At 47.1% G+C, this 19,634-nt stretch overlaps 1 protein-coding gene across 3 annotated transcripts in view; it reads right to left on the bottom strand.

The window, feature by feature from the left end:
- The window catches only part of LOC134966223 (brain-specific angiogenesis inhibitor 1-associated protein 2-like), a 388,782-nt gene that overhangs the window by 85,113 nt on the left and 284,035 nt on the right, over positions 1-19,634 (bottom strand). For 2 of the 3 annotated variants that reach the window (XM_063942788.1, XM_063942790.1), the window contains one exon: positions 13,811-13,885. The exons of the other annotated variant lie outside the window; for it this stretch is intronic. In XM_063942788.1, coding sequence (XP_063798858.1) covers positions 13,811-13,885 — 75 coding nt within the window. The remainder of the gene's footprint in view (positions 1-13,810; positions 13,886-19,634) is intronic. 3 annotated transcript variants of the gene reach the window in all.

Consider the following 19,634-nt stretch of genomic DNA (forward strand, 5'->3'; position numbering starts at 1 on the left):
AAGGATTTTAAATTCAGAATGGGTCTTACCGAACCGTCCGGTTTCGGTACCACAAACAGTGTGGAATAGTAACCCCTTCCCTGTTGAAGGAGGGGGACCATTATTATCACTTGCTGGAGGTACAGCTTGTGAATTGCCGCCAGGACTACCTCCCTTTCCGTGGGGGAAGCTGGCAAGGCTGATTTTAGGTAACGGTGAGGGGGAGTCACTTCGAACTCCAGCTTGTATCCCTGAGATACAATTTGTATAGCCCAAGGATCCACCTGTGAGCGAACCCACTGGTTGCTGAATTTTCGGAGACGCGCCCCCACCGCTCCTGGCTCCGCCTGTGGAGCCCCAGCGTCATGCGGTGGACTTAGTGGAAGCCGGGGAGGACTTTTGTTCCTGGGAACTAGCTGCATGGTGCAGCTTCTTTCCTCTACCCCTGCCTCTGGCAAGAAAGGATGCACCTCTGACCTTCTTGCTTCTCTGAGAACGAAAGGACTGCATTTGATAATACGGTGCTTTCTTAGGCTGTGAGGAAACCTGAGGCAAGAAAGTCGACTTTCCAGCTGTCGCTGTGGACACAAGGTCCGAGAGGCCGTCCCCAAACAATTCCTCACCCTTATAAGGCAAAACCTCCATGTGTTTTTTAGAATCGGCATCCCCTGTCCATTGCCGAGTCCATAAGACCCTCCTGGCAGAAATGGACATTGCATTAATTCTAGAGCCCAGCAGGCAAATGTCCCTCTGGGCATCCCGCATATATAAGACGGCGTCTTTTGTATGGCCCAGGGTTAGCAAGACAGTATCCCTGTCCAGGGCATCTATGTCCTCTGACAAAGTATCTGTCCATGCTGCTACAGCGCTACACATCCAGGCTGAAGCAATAGCTGGTCTCAGTAGAGTACCAGAGTGTGTATGCACTGACTTCAAGATAGCTTCCTGCTTCCTATCCACAGGATCCTTTAGGGCGGCCGTATCCTGAGACGGCAGGGCCACCTTATTAGATAAGCATGTCAGCGCCTTGTCTACCCTAGGGGAGGATTCCCAACGTAACCTGTCCGTTGGCGGGAAAGGGTACGCCAGCAGTAATTTTTTGAAAATCACCACTTTCTTATCAGGGGAACTCCACGCTTCTTCACATAACTCATTTAATTCATGTAACGGGGGAAAAGTCACTGCCTGCTTTTTCTCCCCAAACATATACACCCTCTTGTCAGGGACAGGGTTAACCTCTGAAATGTGCAATACATCTTTCATTGCAATAATCATGTAGCGGATGGCCTTGGTCATCTTAGGCTGTAATTGTGCCTCATCATCATCGACACTGGAGTCGGACTCCGTGTCGGCATCTGTGTCAAACATCTGAGATAGTGGGCGTTTATGAGACCCTGACGGCCTCTGAGTCGCCTGGGCAGGCCCGGGTTGAGACCCCGGCTGTCCCAAGGCTGCAGCGTCATCAAACCTTTTATGCAAGGAGCTTACATTATCATTTAAGACCTTCCACATATCCATCCAATCAGGTGTCGGCCCCGACGGCGGCGACACCACATTTATCCGCACTTGCTCCGCCTCCACGTAACCCTCCTCATCAAACATGTCGACACAGCCGTACCGACACACAGCAGACACACAGGCAATGCTCTGACTGAGGACAGGACCCTACAAAGGCCTTTGGGGAGACAGAGAGAGAGAGTATGCCAGCACACACCACAGCGCTATATAACCCAGGGATATTCACTATAATAAGTGATTACCCAATAGCTGCCGATTTTATGTCTTTTGCGCCTAAATTTATGTGCCCCCCCTCTCTTTTTTACCCTTCTTGTACCTGGATACTGCAGGGGAGAGCCTGGGGAGCGTCCTTCCAGCGGAGCTGTGAAGAGAAAATGGCGCTGGTGTGCTGAGGAAGAAGGCCCCGCCCCCTCAGCGGCGGGCTTCTGTCCCGCTTCTGTGTGAAAAAAATGGCGTTTTTTTTTTACATATATACAGTGCCTGACTGTATGTATGTTATGCCAAAAAGGTACTTCAATTGCTGCCCAGGGCGCCCCCCCCCCCCCCAGCGCCCTACAGTGACCGGAGTGTGAAAGTGTACTGGGAGCAATGGCGCACAGCTGCGGTGCTGTGCGCTACCTTAAATGAAGACAGGAGTCTTCAGCCGTCATTTTCGCCGTCTTCAAGCTTCTGTTCTTCTGGCTCTGCGAGGGGGACGGCGGCGCGGCTTCGGGAACGGACGATCGAGGACAGATGCCTGTGTTCGAACTCTCTGGAGCTAATGGTGTCCAGTAGCCTAAGAAGCGCAACCTAGCTGTAGACAGGCAGGTTTGCTTCTCTCCCCTCAGTCCCTCGTAGCAGTGAGTCTGTTGCCAGCAGAAGCTCTCTGAAAATAAAAAACCTAACAAATACTTTCTTTTACTAGCAGGCTCAGGAGAGCCCACTAGGAGCACCCAGCTCTGGCCGGGCACAGATTCTAACTGAGGTCTGGAGGAGGGGCATAGAGGGAGCAGCCAGTGCACACCAGATAGTACCTAATCTTTCTTTAGAGTGCCCAGTCTCCTGCGGAGCCCGTCTATTCCCCATGGTCCTTACGGAGTCCCCAGCATCCACTAGGACATTAGAGAAAAATATATACATCTACTTAAACACTGAATTCGGTAACATTTGTATGCAAAAAACAAATCTAAGGGGGATATCCAATTAGCCCCGGTAATTTACCAGGGCTAAATGTCCCATTGGGGGCTATCCTATTACCCCCGATAAACCAGCACGAGCAGTGGCTTATTGGGGGTTACCTGAAGCTGCACCGGGTGCCGGCTCCTGACAGTGCACAGTGCAGTGCTGCTCCTCGCCGCTCCCCATCATGTGACCACTGCCGGGAGTGGAGGAGAGGGGGGATGCAGTCATGGTACTGCCCCGGCTTCTCCGCCGGGGGTCACCGCACCGAGGACAGCTTCCGGATGCCTGCAGTCCCAGCCTGCTGTTGCTGCAGCGGGCATGAGACGCTGCAGGTTGTCCTGCTCATCTGGGATTTTGTTTCGCCTGCCTCAGGCAGGTGAAACCAAATCCCTAGAAACAGCCCCGTTTCCGTGCAAAAATGGGGCTGTTTCTACCGAAAACACACAGGTTTCACTGAACCTGTGTGTTTTCGGGAGAAAAGGCATTTTTTTTTTACAGGCGATCAATCTGGATAGCCTGTAAAATAAAAATTGGTGAAACATCGGGAAAAATCGCGAAAAACATACATTTTTCGCATCCAATGTTTTACTTGGCCTAATAGGATATCCCCCTAAATCTTATCTGGATTAAAAGATAATGAAGAATTTATAAAAAAAAACACATTTCATCCGTTTTCAAAAATCCTTCTTAGTGGGTGCCTACGTCACAAAACAAAGCTACTGTCCAAATGTCAAGTTCCTAGTCCTCATGGTTCCAGAGATCTCATGATTAGTCAGTGAATCAGTCAGTGGCATTTGGCGTTTATATATGTAGATAAAGTGGCAATCATTTACAAGGCACAAAAAAAAAAAAAAAAAAAAAAAAAACATTTTTAAAGCAGCAATCAAAACCAGGTTCACTTTGCCTTGTAAAAGATTGCCGCTTTAAAAATACAGGCATTCTCACACAAACTCCCGCACCTCTGGCTTCTAGCACCCTATTATATTTACCCCCTGGGGGCCTGATGTATCAAGCAGTGATATGAGTGGAGAAGTAGGCCACTCTCCACTCTTTTCATTGTGAAATACATCAATCACACTAGAGGTTCTAGGATCTATGTGGTCTTTCTCCAAAAAACAGTTTGCAAATACAGTTTGTAGTGCCACATTTACTTTTGAAATTCAAATAATTGATCTCCAATTTAGAATGTTTTTACTGTCAAGTATTTTTGACACCCTACCTCAGGGGGGTATTTATCTAAGCATGGAGTGAGATAAAGTGGAGAGTGACAAAGCACCAACCAGCTTCTAACTGCATTTTTTCAATGGAAAATGAGTGTTAGAATGGTTGGTTGATTGATTAGTGCTTTATCTCTCTCCTCTTTATCTCTCGCCATGCTTTGATAAAGTACCCCCCCCCCATTCCCTTGTTCATTATATTCTCTCCAAAAAATACAGGGAGATTATTCATTAACAGTCATTTATATAGCGCACACATATTACATAGCACTATCCAGAGAATATTGCCCATTCACATCAGTCCCTGCCCCAGTGTATCTTAAAATCTACGGGCAAGGTATGTACGCTAATGCAGTCACAGCTTTGATCCCATGCACAGCAGATGTGCTAAGTGAGACGCCCACCGGCGACCTGACAGATCCAAGCAGCTGAGTACATATGCAGCGGCATGCACAGGTCCTTCCTTCCATAACCAACTCCCTAAATAACCCTACGGACTTGCAGAATAGTCACAGGCATAGAGACCCTGGCTCCATGTTCTGTGCTTACTGGATTGCAGTTACAGGAAGAGACATGCCCCGAAAATGGTTGCAATATGTCTGTGCTTTTGCTGCTACTCCCTGTTACCTCCCCAAACGGTCCCTGACTATCAGTCACTTCGCAAATAAATCCTTACTGCGAGCAAAGTCGCTAAAGCACCTTGGCGCGTTTATAGGGGGTAATTCCAAGTTGATCGCAGCAGGAATTTAGTTAGCAATTGGGCAAAACCATGTGCACTGCAGGGGAGGCAGATTTAACATGTGCAGAGAGAGTTAGATTTGGGTATGGTGTGTTCAATCTGCAATCTAATTTGCAGTGTAAAAATAAAGCAGCCAGTATTTACCCTGCACAGAAATAAAATAACCCACCCAAATCTAACTCTCTCTACACATGTTATATCTGCCCCCCCCCCCCCCCCTGCAGTGCACATGGTTTTGCCCAATTGCTAACTAAATTTCTGCTGCGATCAACTTGGAATTACCCCCATAGTGCAACCGTGATCTAAGCGCAGTTGGCCGATAATCATTGAACTCTGAATCAGGCCCTATATTTACTACAACATGTACACACACCTATACAGTGATGGTCAACATTATTGGCACCCTTTAATTTCAAGTACAGATGTGTCTTCAAACACTATGCGTCAATTTGACACATACACATAGCTCCCAAATGTCCCTTTTTTGCGACTGTCTCCCTGTCCCACCCACCATCCGTAATGTCCCACAGGTGAAATAGTGGGGGTGGGGATGGAGACTACTGTCACCACTGCTATACATATACATGAATGCCGTGCTATGCACATGGCATCTAACCACAGTTAAGGAAGAGCCTGGTGGAAGCCCAGCATCTTGGAGAATGTTGGGCATGCCCCCAAGTGATGAAAACAGAGATCCCGACTCCTTCCCCATGAGGCTCCATCCCCTTTTTGGGGACCTTATTTCGTACACAACAATGTTGGGAGGTATGATATACATCATACATCATGTACAGAATTTCATGACAAAAAGTAATGTAGTGAAACAGCTTTGGTCTATAGACACTCATGCTTGACACAAAACAGCTAAAAATAATAACATTTGGAAAAAGCAATAGGAGGAAAAACTGTAAAAAGTGAAAGATTACCATGACACAATTAATAGCACCCTTTTGAGCAATTCAAACCAATTTGAAAAAAAGTGCTAGATTCAAGTGTAATAAATTAGAAAATGGAATCAGTGCTCACATGACTTGAATTAACTGTAAAGGGACACTTTTATATCCTCTTACGGTGTCACAATAGTGAAAACAAGAGAGTTGCCTAAGAACATCAGAAGTGCTACCATCAAAAAACACAAGACCTTAGCGTTACTGTTTCAAAGGTGCACAAGGGGGTAATTCAGATCTAATCGCTGGGCAATGATTTTTGCAGCCCTGCGATCAGATAGTCCCCGCCTACAGGGGGAGTGTATCTTAGCTGTGCAAGTGTGCGAACACATGTGTAGCAGAGCTGCACAAACTGATTTTGTGCAGTCTCTGCGCAGCCCAGGACTTATTCAGCCGCTGCAATAAAATTAGCCTGTTTGGGACCAGATTTGACATCAGACACCATCCCTTCAAATGCTTGGACGCGCCTGCGTTTTTCCAGACACTCCCTGAAAACGGTCAGTTGACACCCACCACCGCCCTCTTCCTGTCAATCATCATGCGAACACCCAAGCGAATGGATCCTTCGCACAAACCCGTCGCTGACCAGCGATCCCCTTTGCAGCCGTGCGACACGCCAGCACAGTGCAGTGCATATGTATGCGCATTTCGGATCGGATCGCAATCAGATCTGAATTACCCCCAATGTTATGAAGAAGTTTGCTACTTATAAAACTGTGAGGAACCTGCCTGGACATCGGGAAAAAGAAGAAACGATGAGAAAAGTCTTCAAAGATTGATACAAATTGTGCAGAGAACATCACATAAAACATCCGAAGAGCTGCCGGCTGACCTGGATCAATCTGGAGTGATGGTGTCAACCTGGGCCAACCCTGTTTTGTAGGCAGATGAAACTAGTGCAAAGCAGTGATTTGTTTATAGATGACAAAATTAAGCTAGTGAGGAGAAGAACGCTCTGCTCGGTTAAACATGGAGGAGGACCATAATGTAGTGGAGCTGCCTTGCTGCCTCTGGTACTGGAGGCCTTCACCGTATTGAAGAAATCATGACAGCAGACTATTACCAAGGCATTCTGTAATAAAATGTGCTACCCAGTGTAATAAAACTAATTTGGGGTCGAAAATCATGGTTCCTCCAGCATGATACATACCCAAACACACAACCAAAAGCACAAAACTATGGTTGAAAAAAAGGAAAGCAAAATTCTGTTTTAAATTGGCCAGGAATGAGACCTGATCACACTTCTGATCTCTTTGGAGAAAGCTGACATTTTCCACTGGGATAAGGAATCCTGCAAACATTCAAGAGCTTCAACCACTTGCAATGGAAAAGTGAGAGAAACAACCCTCATACAGAAGCTTATAGATGGCTACAAGAAAAGTGCTGAGGCATAGTTGCCAAAGGGTGTGCCACAAAATATTAAGGAAGGGTGCCTTTAAATATTCTCCAGTTCACATTTTAATTTCATCTTTGACATTACTATATGTGTAAATTGAAAAGGATTTTTTTTTTTTGTTCAGAACTTTGGACATACTGTACTATTAAAATATTCTGATGATATTCAAGGGTGCCAATAATTTTGACCATAGCTGTATAATTTGCATTACACAAATTTAATTTTTTATCAAGTCTGCATGTAACAAAGGCCCCTGTTTGCAGAGTTTCCCATGAGCACTTGAGGCAAGGAAGACCCAGCTAGAACCGAGGTGGCTGACCAATGTGCACTTAAAAGATGCTCAGGAGAGTTATACCTATCAGACTAAAAAGGGGCTACATAATAAACACATGACTGCATCTTTGCTTCCAAATGAAACTACAGAACCCTAATTATGTCAAGATTGCTGAATAAATATTTGTATTTAGGAGCCAATTTTTCCTCCTTATTGACACTTGCCATCCTGTTCGTACAATGTCAGAGTTTGGCACATTTTCTAAAGGTAAACCATATAAAGTCAAATCTTTCAAGCTACTGTAGTATAAACATGTGTAGGACGTGTGTTCTATAATTAGACAAGTGTTTATTCATTTAGTAGAGAATAAACTAAATATTATACATTTCCCTATCAGTTGATGCTAATTCATTAGTTGAACATTAAGCAGCATAATAGCAACACGTAATTACAACGCACTAGGAACCCAACACTGTAATTCTATAGCAATGCACTGATGTAGGATGGTCCATTCACGGAAACACTATGGGCCAATGTAATAGCCTGCAATTTGCTGGAGCTGGCATGATTCTGGTGAGATACTGTAGTCATTAGATTTAAAAACAGCAATAAATTTAAAGGCAAAACTAATCTACTGTACGTCGCCAGAATTGCGCCACCACCCTCAAATTGCTGTCTGTTACATTTGGCACTATATCTGTAATTTTCATCACATTTTGCAGGCATAATTAATCTGTAAATAGGATCAGCAAACACAATCCTGAGAGCTCCATATATATATAGCTACATTGTAAGCTGCCACCAGGATGGTCCTCTCTACCCATCAGGGCTCCATATATACATCCAAGGTAGCTGACTTTCTTGCTGCCCCTTCCAGGAGAGGGGGCAGCGGTATTGAGGGAGACTTGCTTACCTTTCCGGGAGGCCGGGAATGGCACCTGATTTTCAGGAGCCTCCCGGCCATTCTGGGAGGATAGGCAAGTGTGATATACGTCTACATTGTAAGCTGCCACAAGGAGGGTCCGCTCCACCCTTGGTGGCTCTATACTGTATATTCATTTACTTTGCAAGCTGCCACCAGGAGGGTCCTCTCTACCACTGTACCACATCTACACATTCCTCTTCAACCTCATATGTACTTATTTTGTTAATATGTTTTTGTTTTTTAATGAATGACTTGTTATACAGAAGTGCTCTCATGCATAATTGCTGCAGTTGAGTCAAACAGCGCCACTCAATGAGCCAGGTCCCATAAAACTCTGCTAGATTTTGGGTCTTTTTGATGAAAAAGCATTTTAGTCGAAACTTGATCAGCTAGGATGCGCCAGGAAACTGTGCTGATTAATTTGATGTGTAACACTTGTATATCTGTGTGCAACTAAATCCAGTATCCAATTGTCGATGTTAATTTATCACACGTCAAAAACGCGCTAAAATAGCCTGATAGTATTATTGGGTTATGCAATTACAGGCCATATTTACCGTGCAGTAAATTACCCATTTTCAGCTGATAACACATGGGATCTGGGATAAGTTTCTGGGCCCATGTGTTACCGCACTAAATGGGTCTCAGAGGGATGCTTATCAGGGATTTTGCTTCACATGCACACAAAACCTAATCCCTGATAAATGCCGGCGGTCAGGGGTTAATTGGATAACACCGGGGGAATCCATTAACCGCAGTAATTTACCGTAGTATTAGATATCCCTCTAATAGGTCCATTCAATTTGTGACAGTTTTTCTGACAGTCGGAAAAACCAGCACTTTTCGACAGAAATAGGCCGAATTTGCATTCGACCTATTAAATGACAGTGTCATTTTTCCGACTGTCTGAAAAAAATTACAGTGTCGAAAAGTATGTGTATCCCCGCCGATACACGTACTTTGTCGAATTTACGGGAATTTTTGACAGGTTTTTGGCCAGTTTGACAATGCCAATTCGACTTTAAAAAAAAGTTGGATTGGCATGTCGAAAACGGGACCAAAGTCGGCGAAAACGCCTGCAAATTGAATACTGAAGTGTCGGAGAGGATCTGACAGGTACTGAATAAACCCCTAAATCTCTGAATCTGCATAGAAAGTGCTATGATGCAGCGACCAAGGCTTTTTTCCAATACAAGTTCTGTTGTGCTCCATATGCAGAGTCAGTCACACACAAAATACAAGTGTCATGTATCAAAATTAATTTTTATTATTATCCTTTATTTATATGGCGCCACAAGGGTTCCGCAGCACCCAATTACAGAGTACATATGCACTTAATCAAAACAGGAAAACAGTGACTTACAGTTAAAGACAATATAGGACAAGTACAGGGTAACTAAACATAACTACATCAGTAGACAACACTGAGATAAGTATCAAGGTGGCCGAAAACTGCAGGATTTGGGCAGTTGAGGATTATTAAAGTTAGAAAAGGATAAGCACATGAGGGAGGAGGGCCCTACTCGTGAGAGCTCACATTCTAAAGAGGAGGGGCAGACAGACAGGGGTGACACAGATGGGGTAGACCGAGCGTGGGACAGAGGGTTAGGATAAGATTTGGCTGGGTTTGGCAAAGAAGTGGGTCTTAAGAGCCTGTTTGAAGTTCTGTAGAGAGCTGGAGAGTCTATGGGGGAAGGTAGAGAATTCCAGAGTAAGTGAGCAGCACCTGAAAAATCTTGGAGATAGGAGTGGCAGGAAGTAATCAGAAGACAGGAGAGTCGGCGTGCATTAGCAGAGCAAAGAGGGCGGGTGGGAGAGTAAAGGGAGATAAAGTCAGAGATGTAAATGGGAGAGGAGTAGATTAGTGCTTTGTGAGTGTGAGAAGTTTGAACTGGATTCTGAAAGAGAAGGGAAGCCAGTGAAGGGCTTGTAGGTGAGGGAGGTGGACGTAGTGCGTTTGGTGAGGAAGATGAGCAAGGCTGCAGCAGTGAGGATAGATTGGAGTGGAGAGAGGTAATTGTCAGGGAGGGCAGTTAGGAGGAGATTACAGTAATTCAGTCTTGAAATGATTAGTGAGTGGATAATGGTTTTAATAGCATCCTGGGTGAGATAGGTTCTGATACTGAAAATATTTTTAAGATGAAAATGACAGGTTTGTGAGAGGTGCTGAATGTGTGGTTTAAAGGAGAGGGAGGAGTCAAGTATTACGCCAACACAGCATACTTGGGGGCTAGAGGAGATAGTCGTGCCATCAATGGATAATGAGATTGTGGGAGGTGAGGTTGTGCGGGAGGGAGGGAAGATGATCAACTCAGTCTTGGACATGTTAAGTTTAAGAAAGCGCTGGGACATCCAGGAAGAGATAGCAGAGAGACAGTTGGAGGTACGAGTGAGGAGAGCCGGGGAGAGATCAATGGAAGAAAGGTAGATTTGAGTGTCATCAGCATAGAGGCATTATTGGAAGTTGTGAGAACTAATGAGTTCACCTAAAGAGGATGTATAGAGAGAGAAAAGGAGAGGACCAATAACAGAACCTTGGGGGACACCAACAGTTAGTGGAAATGGGGGGGGGGGAGGTAGCGTCATGAGAGGAGATACAGAAGGAATGATCAGAGAGCTAGGAGGACAGCCAGGAGAGGGCAGTATCACGCAGACCAAGAAAATAAAGGATTTGCAGAAGGAGAGGGTGATCCTCAGTGTCAAAAGCAGCAGAGAGGTGAAGAAGAAAAAGTAGAGAGTTGTGGCTCTTAGATTTGGCTGCATGGAGGTCATTGCAGACTTTTGTAAGGGCAGTTTCAGTCTAGTGGAGAGAACAGAAACCAGACTGGAATGGGTCAAGCAGTGAGTGGGAGGAAAGAAAGGCAGTGAGGTGGTTATAGACAATATGTTCAAGGAGTTTGTAGGCAAATGGGAGGAGAGAGATGGGTTGATAGTTGGAGAGGGTGTTTGGATCAAGCGTAGGTTTTTAAGAATAGGGGAGACGAGAGCATGCTTGAAGGCAGAGGAGACAGTGCCTGATGAGAGAGAAAGATTGAGAAGGTGGGCAAGATCGGAACAGGCAGAAGGAGAGAAGAGAAGTAGTGGAGGAGGTGGGAGGGGATAGGTTCAAGAGGGGAGGTGGTGTGTGGGGGGGGGGGGTGAGGAACGGATGAGGGCCATGACTTCCTCACCAGATACATGGGAGAAAGATGTTAGAGTTCGTGAGAGGGAAGGGGAGGGATGGCAAGGGATGGGTGGTGGCTGGTTGCTGGTCTGGTGGGATGTGATGTCCTCACATATCTTGGATGTAAAATAAGTGGCAAAGTCAAGAGCAGACAATGAGGATGGGAGAGGAGGTGGTGGTGGGCAGAGGAGGGAGTTGACAGTGGCAAAGAGGTGCCAGGGGTTGGAAGACTGGGTAGAGATGAGAATTTTGAAGTATGATTGTTTAGCGAGGGAAAGAGCAGCACTGAAGGATGAGAGCATAAATTTGAAATGGAGGAAGTCTGCATTAAGAGTTTGATTTCCTCCACTGTCGCTCGGCAGTACGTGAGCATTTGTGAAGATATCTGGTACATTTGGTGTGCCACAGTTGAGGTGTTGATCTGTGAGGGTGAATAGTGGTAGGTGGAGTGACAGAGTCAAGAGCAGAAGTAAGAGATGAATTGTATAGGGATGTGGCTTGTTCAGGACATGAGAGAGAGATAATAGGAGAGAGAAGTGAGTCCAACAGGTAGGGATGGCGTGTTAATAGCCTCAATGTTACGCTTAGTGATGGTAGCCTTAGGAGGGAGAGCTGGGGAAGCGGAGATAAATTGAAAGAGAGCAGGTGGTGGTCAGAGAGGGGAAAAGGGGAGTTGGAGAAATCAGAAATATTGCAACGGTGAGTGAAAACAAGATCCAGTGATCTCCCGTTCCCATGGGAGGGTGTGGAGGTCCACTGGGAGAGACCAAGTGAAGAGGAGAGGTTAAGGAGTTTAGAGGCAGCTGATTTTGTGAGGTTATTGATAGGGATGTTGAAATCACCTAGGATAATGGAGGGTATGTCAGAAGAGAGGAAAGGAGGTACCCAGGAAGCAAAGTTGTAAAGGAATTTGGAGGAAATGCTAGGGGGACGGTAAATGACAGCACCTCGAAGATTAGTAGGTTGGTAGAGGTGTATCGCATGGACCTTTAATGTAGAGAACGTAAGGGACGGTTCTGGAGGTATGTGTAGCTTGAAGGTAAAAGGACCCCAATACCTCCACCATGGCGACCCCCAGGTCGGGGTGTGTGTGAGAATGTGAGGCCCCCAGCAGAGAGAGCAGCAGGAGAAGTAATGTCAGAGGGGGTAATCCAGGTATCAGTAAGGCTAGGAGATGCAGGGAGTTGGAAATGAAAGGGTCCTGAGTGGGGGCCAGTTTGTTGCAAACAGATCTGGCATTCCAGAGGGCACAGGATAAGGGGTAGGAGTTTGTGGGAAAGATTTGAATGAGATTATCAGGGTTGCTGTAGCATTGAGGTAAGATTCATTTGGAAGGAAGGGATATAGAGGGTGTAATAATGGTGCTTGGTCCTTTGCTAGGAAGGAAGACAGCAGGAGTGAGGCATGAAGGGAGTGCAGTATGATAGTGGTGGAGGAGAGGTGGGGTGACAGACAGAGGAGGGAGAGAGCAGGATTGAGTGGTGGGGTAGACAGCATGTGAAGGGGCAGAAGTAAATTGCAATGGGAAATAGAAGAGGGGAAGGGAGGCAGAGGGGAGGATGGGAGACAGAGGAGAGGAGAGAGCATGAGATGTAGGAGACTGGGAGAGCAGGATAGAGGTGGTACCAGGGGACAGAATAAAGGATTAGGAAGACAAGGATTAATGGGGGATGTTGCCCAGCATAGGGGGTCATTCAGACCTGATCACTCGCTAGGGTTTTTTTTGCACTGCTGCAAGCAGATAGTCTCCGCCCATAGGGGAGTGCATTTTCGCTTTGCAAGTGTGTGATCGCATGTGCAGCCGGGCGGTACAAAAAAGTTTTGTGCAGTCTGTGAGTAGCTCAGAACTTTCTCAGCCGCTGCGATCACTTCAGCCTGTCCGGAGCCGGAAATGACGTCAGACAACCGCCCTGCAAACTGCAAACGCTTGGACACGCCTGCGTTTTTCCAAACACTCCCAGAAAACGGTCAGTTGACACCCACAAATGCCTTCTTCCTGTCAATCTCCTTGCGATCGGCTGTTCGAACGGATTCTTCGTACAATCCATCGCTGGGCAACGATCCGCTTTGTACTTGTACAACGCGCCTGCGCATTGCGGTGCATATGCATGCTCAGTTCTGACCTGATCGCAGTGCAGCGAAAAAACCTAGCGTGCGATCAGGTCTGAATGACCCCAATAGTCTCCTGGTGTGTCCTATTGTATCACGTTGCAACTAAGACATTTTCAGCAACAAAAGACACCCAACACTAGCAGAGTTACACAGGACCTAGCGGCTCACTCACACCAGGTATCTTTCACTGCATGGCGTATTGAGGCTAGATGTATGAGGACACATCGGTACCCACTGTCCAGCACTGTTTGTGTTGTCTTATGAATATACCATAGTAATGACAATGATGTTTCCACACATAACCCTCAGATAGCAACTGATTTTGGATTAAAGGGTTTACTAATAGTCATGAAATGCCCTTTGGGTCTTAAGTGTTTACCAATAATTGTTCTGCTTGATCCATAGGCCGCTGGCAAAAACCAAATTGGCCAACTGCACTGTAGTATGAGGCCACCTAAAGGTAAAAAGTAATTTCTTAAATCACCCTTATTTTTGAACTAAGAAAACAGGGAAAATGAACACAGCGAGCAAGCAATTTGTAAATTTCTATGCCAAGAAAGTATAAACATCAGCAAAAAATAAGAATTTACTTACCGATAATTCTATTTCTCGTAGTCCGTAGTGGATGCTGGGGACTCCGTAAGGACCATGGGGATTAGCGGCTCCGCAGGAGACAGGGCACAAAAGTAAAAGCTTTAGGATCAGGTGGTGTGCACCGGCTCCTCCCCCTATGACCCTCCTCCAAGCCTCAGTTAGGATACTGTGCCCGGACGAGCGTACACAATAAGGAAGGATTTTGAATCCCGGGTAAGACTCATACCAGCCACACCAATCACACTGTACAACCTGTGATCTGAACCCAGTTAACAGCATGATAACAGCGGAGCCTCTGAAAAGATGGCTCACAACAATAATAACCCGATTTTTGTAACAATAACTATGTACAAGTATTGCAGACAATCCGCACTTGGGATGGGCGCCCAGCATCCACTACGGACTACGAGAAATAGAATTATCGGTAAGTAAATTCTTATTTTCTCTGACGTCCTAAGTGGATGCTGGGGACTCCGTAAGGACCATGGGGATTATACCAAAGCTCCCAAACGGGCGGGAGAGTGCGGATGACTCTGCAGCACCGAATGAGAGAACTCCAGGTCCTCCTCAGCCAGGGTATCAAATTTGTAGAATTTTTCAAACGTGTTTGCCCCTGACCAAGTAGCAGCTCGGCAAAGTTGTAAAGCCGAGATCCCTCGGGCAGCCGCCCAAGATGAGCCCACCTTCCTTGTGGAATGGGCATTTACATATTTTGGCTGTGGCAGGCCTGTCACAGAATGTGCAAGCTGAATTGTACTACACATCCAACTAGCAATCGTCTGCTTAGAAGCAAGAACACCCAGTTTGTTGGGTGCATACAGGATAACAGCAAGTCAGTTTTCCTGACTCCAGCCGTCCTGGAAATCTATATTTTCAGGGCCCTGACAACATCTAGCAACTTGGAGTCTTCCAAGTCCCTAGTAGCCGCAGGTACCACAATAAGCTGGTTCAGGTGAAACGCTGACACCACCTTAGGGAGAAACTGGGGACGAGTCCGCAGCTCTGCCCTGTCCGAATGGACAATCAGATATGGGCTTTTGTGAGACAAAGCCGCCAATTCTGACACTCGCCTGGCCGAGGCCAGGACCAACAGCATGGTCACTTTCCATGTGAGATATTTCAAATCCACAGATTTGAGCGGTTTAAACCAATGTGATTTGAGGAATCCCAGAACTACGTTGAGATCCCACAGTGTCACTGGAGGCACAAAAGGGGGTTGTATATGCAGTACTCCCTTGACAAACTTCTGGACTTCAGGAACTGAAGCCAATTCTTTCTGGAAGAAAATTGACAGGGCCGAAATTTGAACCTTAATGGACCCCAATTTGAGGCCCATAGACACTCCTGTTTGTAGGAAATGCAGGAATCGACCGAGTTGAAATTCCTCCGTGGGGGCCTTCCTGGCCTCACACCATGCAACATATTTTCGCCAAATGTGGTGATAATGTTGTGCGGTCACCTCCTTCCTGGCTCTGACCAGGGTAGGGATGACCTCTTCCGGAATGCCTTTTTCCCTTAGGATCCGGCGTTCAACCGCCATGCCGTCAAACGCAGCCGCGGTAAGTCTTGGAACAGACATGATCCTTGCTGAAGCAAGTCCCTTCTTAGTATCTCTTGAAGTTCCGGGTACCAAGTCCTTCTTGGCCAATCCGGAGCCACGAGTATAGTTCTTACTCCTCTCCGTCTTATAATTCTCAGTACGTTGGGTATGAAAGGCAGAGGAGGGAACACATACACCGACTGGTACACCCACGGTGTTACCAGAGCGTCCCAGCTATTGCCTGAGGGTCTCTTGACCTGGCGCAATACCTGTCCAGTTTTTTGTTCATACTGGACGCCATTTCCTGCTGAGGAAGTCTGCTTCCCAGTTGTCCACTCCCGGAATGAACACCGCTGACAGTGTTATCACATGATTTTTCGCCCAGCGAAGAATCCTTGCTGCCATTGCCCTCCTGCTTCTTGTGCCGCCCTGTCTGTTTACGTGGGCGACTGCCGTGATGTTGTCCGACTGGATCAGCACCTGTTGACTTTGAAGCAGAGGTCTTCCTAGGCTCAGAGCATTGTAAATTGCCCTTAGCTCCAGTATATTTATGTGGAGAGAAGTCTCCAGACTTGACCACACTCCTTGGAAATTTCTTCCCTGTGTGACTGCTCCCCAGCCTCTCAGGCTGGCATCCGTGGTCACCAGAACCCAGTCCTGAATGCCGAATGTGCTGCCCTCTAGTAGATGAGCACTCTGCAGCCACCACAGAAGAGACACCCTTGTCCTTGGAGACAGGATTATCCGCTGATGCATCTGAAGATGCGATCCGGACCATTCGTCCAGCAGATCCCACTGAAAAATTCTTGCGTGAAATCTGCCGAATGGAATCGCTTCGTAAGAAGCCACCATTTTTCCCAGGACTCTTGTGCATTGATGCACTGACACTTGGCCTGGTTTTAGGAGGTTTCTGACTAGCTCGGATAACTCCCTGGCTTTCTCCTCCGGGAGAAACACCTTTTTCTGGACTGTGTCCAGAATCATCCCTAGGAACAGCAGACGTGTCGTCGGAATCAGCTGCGATTTTGGAATATTTAGAATCCACCCGTGCTGTCGTAGAACTACTTGAGATAGTGCTACTCCGACCTCCAACTGTTCTCTGGACCTTGCCCTTATCAGGAGATCGTCCAAGTAAGGGATAATTAAGACGCCTTTTCTTTGAAGAAGAATCATCATTTCGGCCATTACCTTGGTAAAGACCCGGGGTGCCGTGGACAATCCAAACGGCAGCGTCTGAAACTGATAGTGACAGTTCTGTACCACGAACCTGAGGTACCCTTGGTGAGAAGGGCAAATTGGGACATGGAGGTAAGCATCCTTGATGTCCAGGGACACCATATAGTCCCCTTCTTCCTGGTTCGCTATCACTGCTCTGAGTGACTCCATCTTGATTTGAACCTTTGTATGTAAGTGTTCAAAGATTTCAGATTTAGAATAGGTCTCACCGAGCCGTCTGGCTTCAGTACCACAAATAGTGTGGAATAATACCCCTTTCCTTGTTGTAGGAGGGGTACTTTGATTATCACTTGCTGGGAATACAGCTTGTGAATTGTTTCCAATACTGCCTCCCTGTCGGAGGGAGACGTTGGTAAAGCAGACTTCAGGAACCTGTGAGGGGGAGACGTCTCGAACTTCCAATCTGTACCCCTGGGATACTACTTGTAGGATCCAGGGGTCCACTTGCGAGTGAGCCCACTGCGCGCTGAAACTCTTGAGACGACCCCCCACAGCACCTGAGTCCGCTTGTACGGCCCCAGCGTCATGCTGAGGACTTGGCAGAAGCGGTGGAGGGCTTCTGTTCCTGGGAAGGAGCTGCCTGCTGCAGTCTTCTTCCCTTTCCTCTACCCCTGGGCAGATATGACTGGCCTCTTGCCCGCTTGCCCTTATGGGGACGAAAGGGTTGAGGCTGAAAAGACGGTGTCTTTTTCTGCTGAGATGTGACTTGGGGTAAAAAAGGTGGATTTTCCAGCTGTTGCCGTGGCCACCAGGTCCGATGGACCGACCCCAAATAACTCCTCCCCTTTATACGGCAATACTTCCATGTGCCGTTTGGAATCTGCATCACCTGACCACTGTCGTGTCCATAAACATCTTCTGGCAGATATGGACATCGCACTTACTCTTGATGCCAGAGTGCAAATATCCCTCTGTGCATCTCGCATATATAGAAATGCATCCTTTAAATGCTCTATAGTCAATAAAATACTGTCCCTGTCAAGGGTATCAATATTTTCAGTCAGGGAATCCGACCAAGCCACCCCAGCGCTGCACATCCAGGCTGAGGCGATCGCTGGTCGCAGTATAACACCAGTATGTGTGTATATACTTTTTAGGATATTTTCCAGCCTCCTATCAGCTGGCTCCTTGAGGGCGGCCGTATCTGGAGACGGTAACGCCACTTGTTTTGATAAGCGTGTGAGCGCCTTATCCACCCTAAGGGGTGTTTCCCAACGCGCCCTAACTTCTGGCGGGAAAGGGTATAACGCCAATAATTTTCTATCGGGGGAAACCCACGCATCATCACACACTTTATTTAATTTATCTGATTCAGGAAAAACTACAGGTAGTTTTTTTCACACCCCACATAATACCCTTTTTTGTGGTACTTGTAGTATCAGACATATGTAACACCTCCTTCATTGCCCTTAACATGTAACGTGTGGCCCTAATGGAAAATACGTTTGTTTCTTCACCGTCGACACTGGAGTCAGTGTCCGTGTCTGTGTCGACCGACTGAGGTAAATGGGCGTTTTAAAGCCCCTGACGGTGTTTGAGACGCCTGGACAGGTACTAATTGGTTTGCCGGCCGTCTCATGTCGTCAACCGACCTTGCAGCGTGTTGACATTATCACGTAATTCCCTAAATAAGCCATCCATTCCGGTGTCGACTCCCTAGAGAGTGACATCACCATTACAGGCAATTGCTCCGCCTCCTCACCAACATCGTCCTCATACATGTCGACACACACGTACCGACACACAGCACACACACAGGGAATGCTCTGATAGAGGACAGGACCCCACTAGCCCTTTGGGGAGACAGAGGGAGAGTTTGCCAGCACACACCAAAACGCTATAATTTTACAGGGACAACCTTATATAAGTGTTTTCCCTTATAGCATCTTAATATGTAATAATATCGCCACAAAAATGCCCCCCCTCTCTGTTTTAACCCTGTTTCTGTAGTGCAGTGCAGGGGAGAGCCTGGGAGCCTTCCCACCAGCAGTTCTGTGAGGGAAAATGGCGCTGTGTGCTGAGGAGAATAGGCCCCGCCCCCTTTTCGGCGGGCTTCTTCTCCCGTTTTTCTGACAACCTGGCAGGGGTTAAATACATCCATATAGCCCCAGAGGCTATATGTGATGTATATTTAGCCAGCATAGGTACTTTCATTGCTGCCCAGGGCGCCCCCCCCCAGCGCCCTGCACCCTCAGTGACCGTTGGTGTGAAGTGTGCTGAGAGCAATGGCGCACAGCTGCAGTGCTGTGCGCTACCTTAAGAAGACTGGGAAGTCTTCAGCCGCCGATTTCTGGACCTTCTTCTCTCTTCAGCATCTGCAAGGGGGTCGGCGGCGCGGCTCCGGTGACCCATCCAGGCTGTACCTGTGATCGTCCCTCTGGAGCTAGTGTCCAGTAGCCTAAGAAGCCAATCCATCCTGCACGCAGGTGAGTTCACTTCTTCTCCCCTAAGTCCCTCGTTGCAGTGAGCCTGTTGCCAGCAGGACTCACTGAAAATAAAAAACCTTACAAAACTTTTACTCTAAGCAGCTCTTTAGGAGAGCCACCTAGATTGCACCCTTCTCGGCCGGGCACAAAGATCTAACTGAGGCTTGGAGGAGGGTCATAGGGGGAGGAGCCAGTGCACACCACCTGATCCTAAAGCTTTTACTTTTGTGCCCTGTCTCCTGCGGAGCCGCTAATCCCCATGGTCCTTACGGAGTCCCCAGCATCCACTTAGGACGTCAGAGAAATAGGATTTTGGTTACCTACCGGTAAATCTTTTTCTTGTAGTCCGTAGAGGATGCTGGGGTCCCTATTAGGACCATGGGGTATAGACGGGTCCACCAGGAGCC

This window comes from Pseudophryne corroboree, chromosome 10 (genome assembly GCF_028390025.1).
Source record: "Pseudophryne corroboree isolate aPseCor3 chromosome 10, aPseCor3.hap2, whole genome shotgun sequence".
Classification (NCBI taxonomy): domain Eukaryota; kingdom Metazoa; phylum Chordata; class Amphibia; order Anura; family Myobatrachidae; genus Pseudophryne; species Pseudophryne corroboree.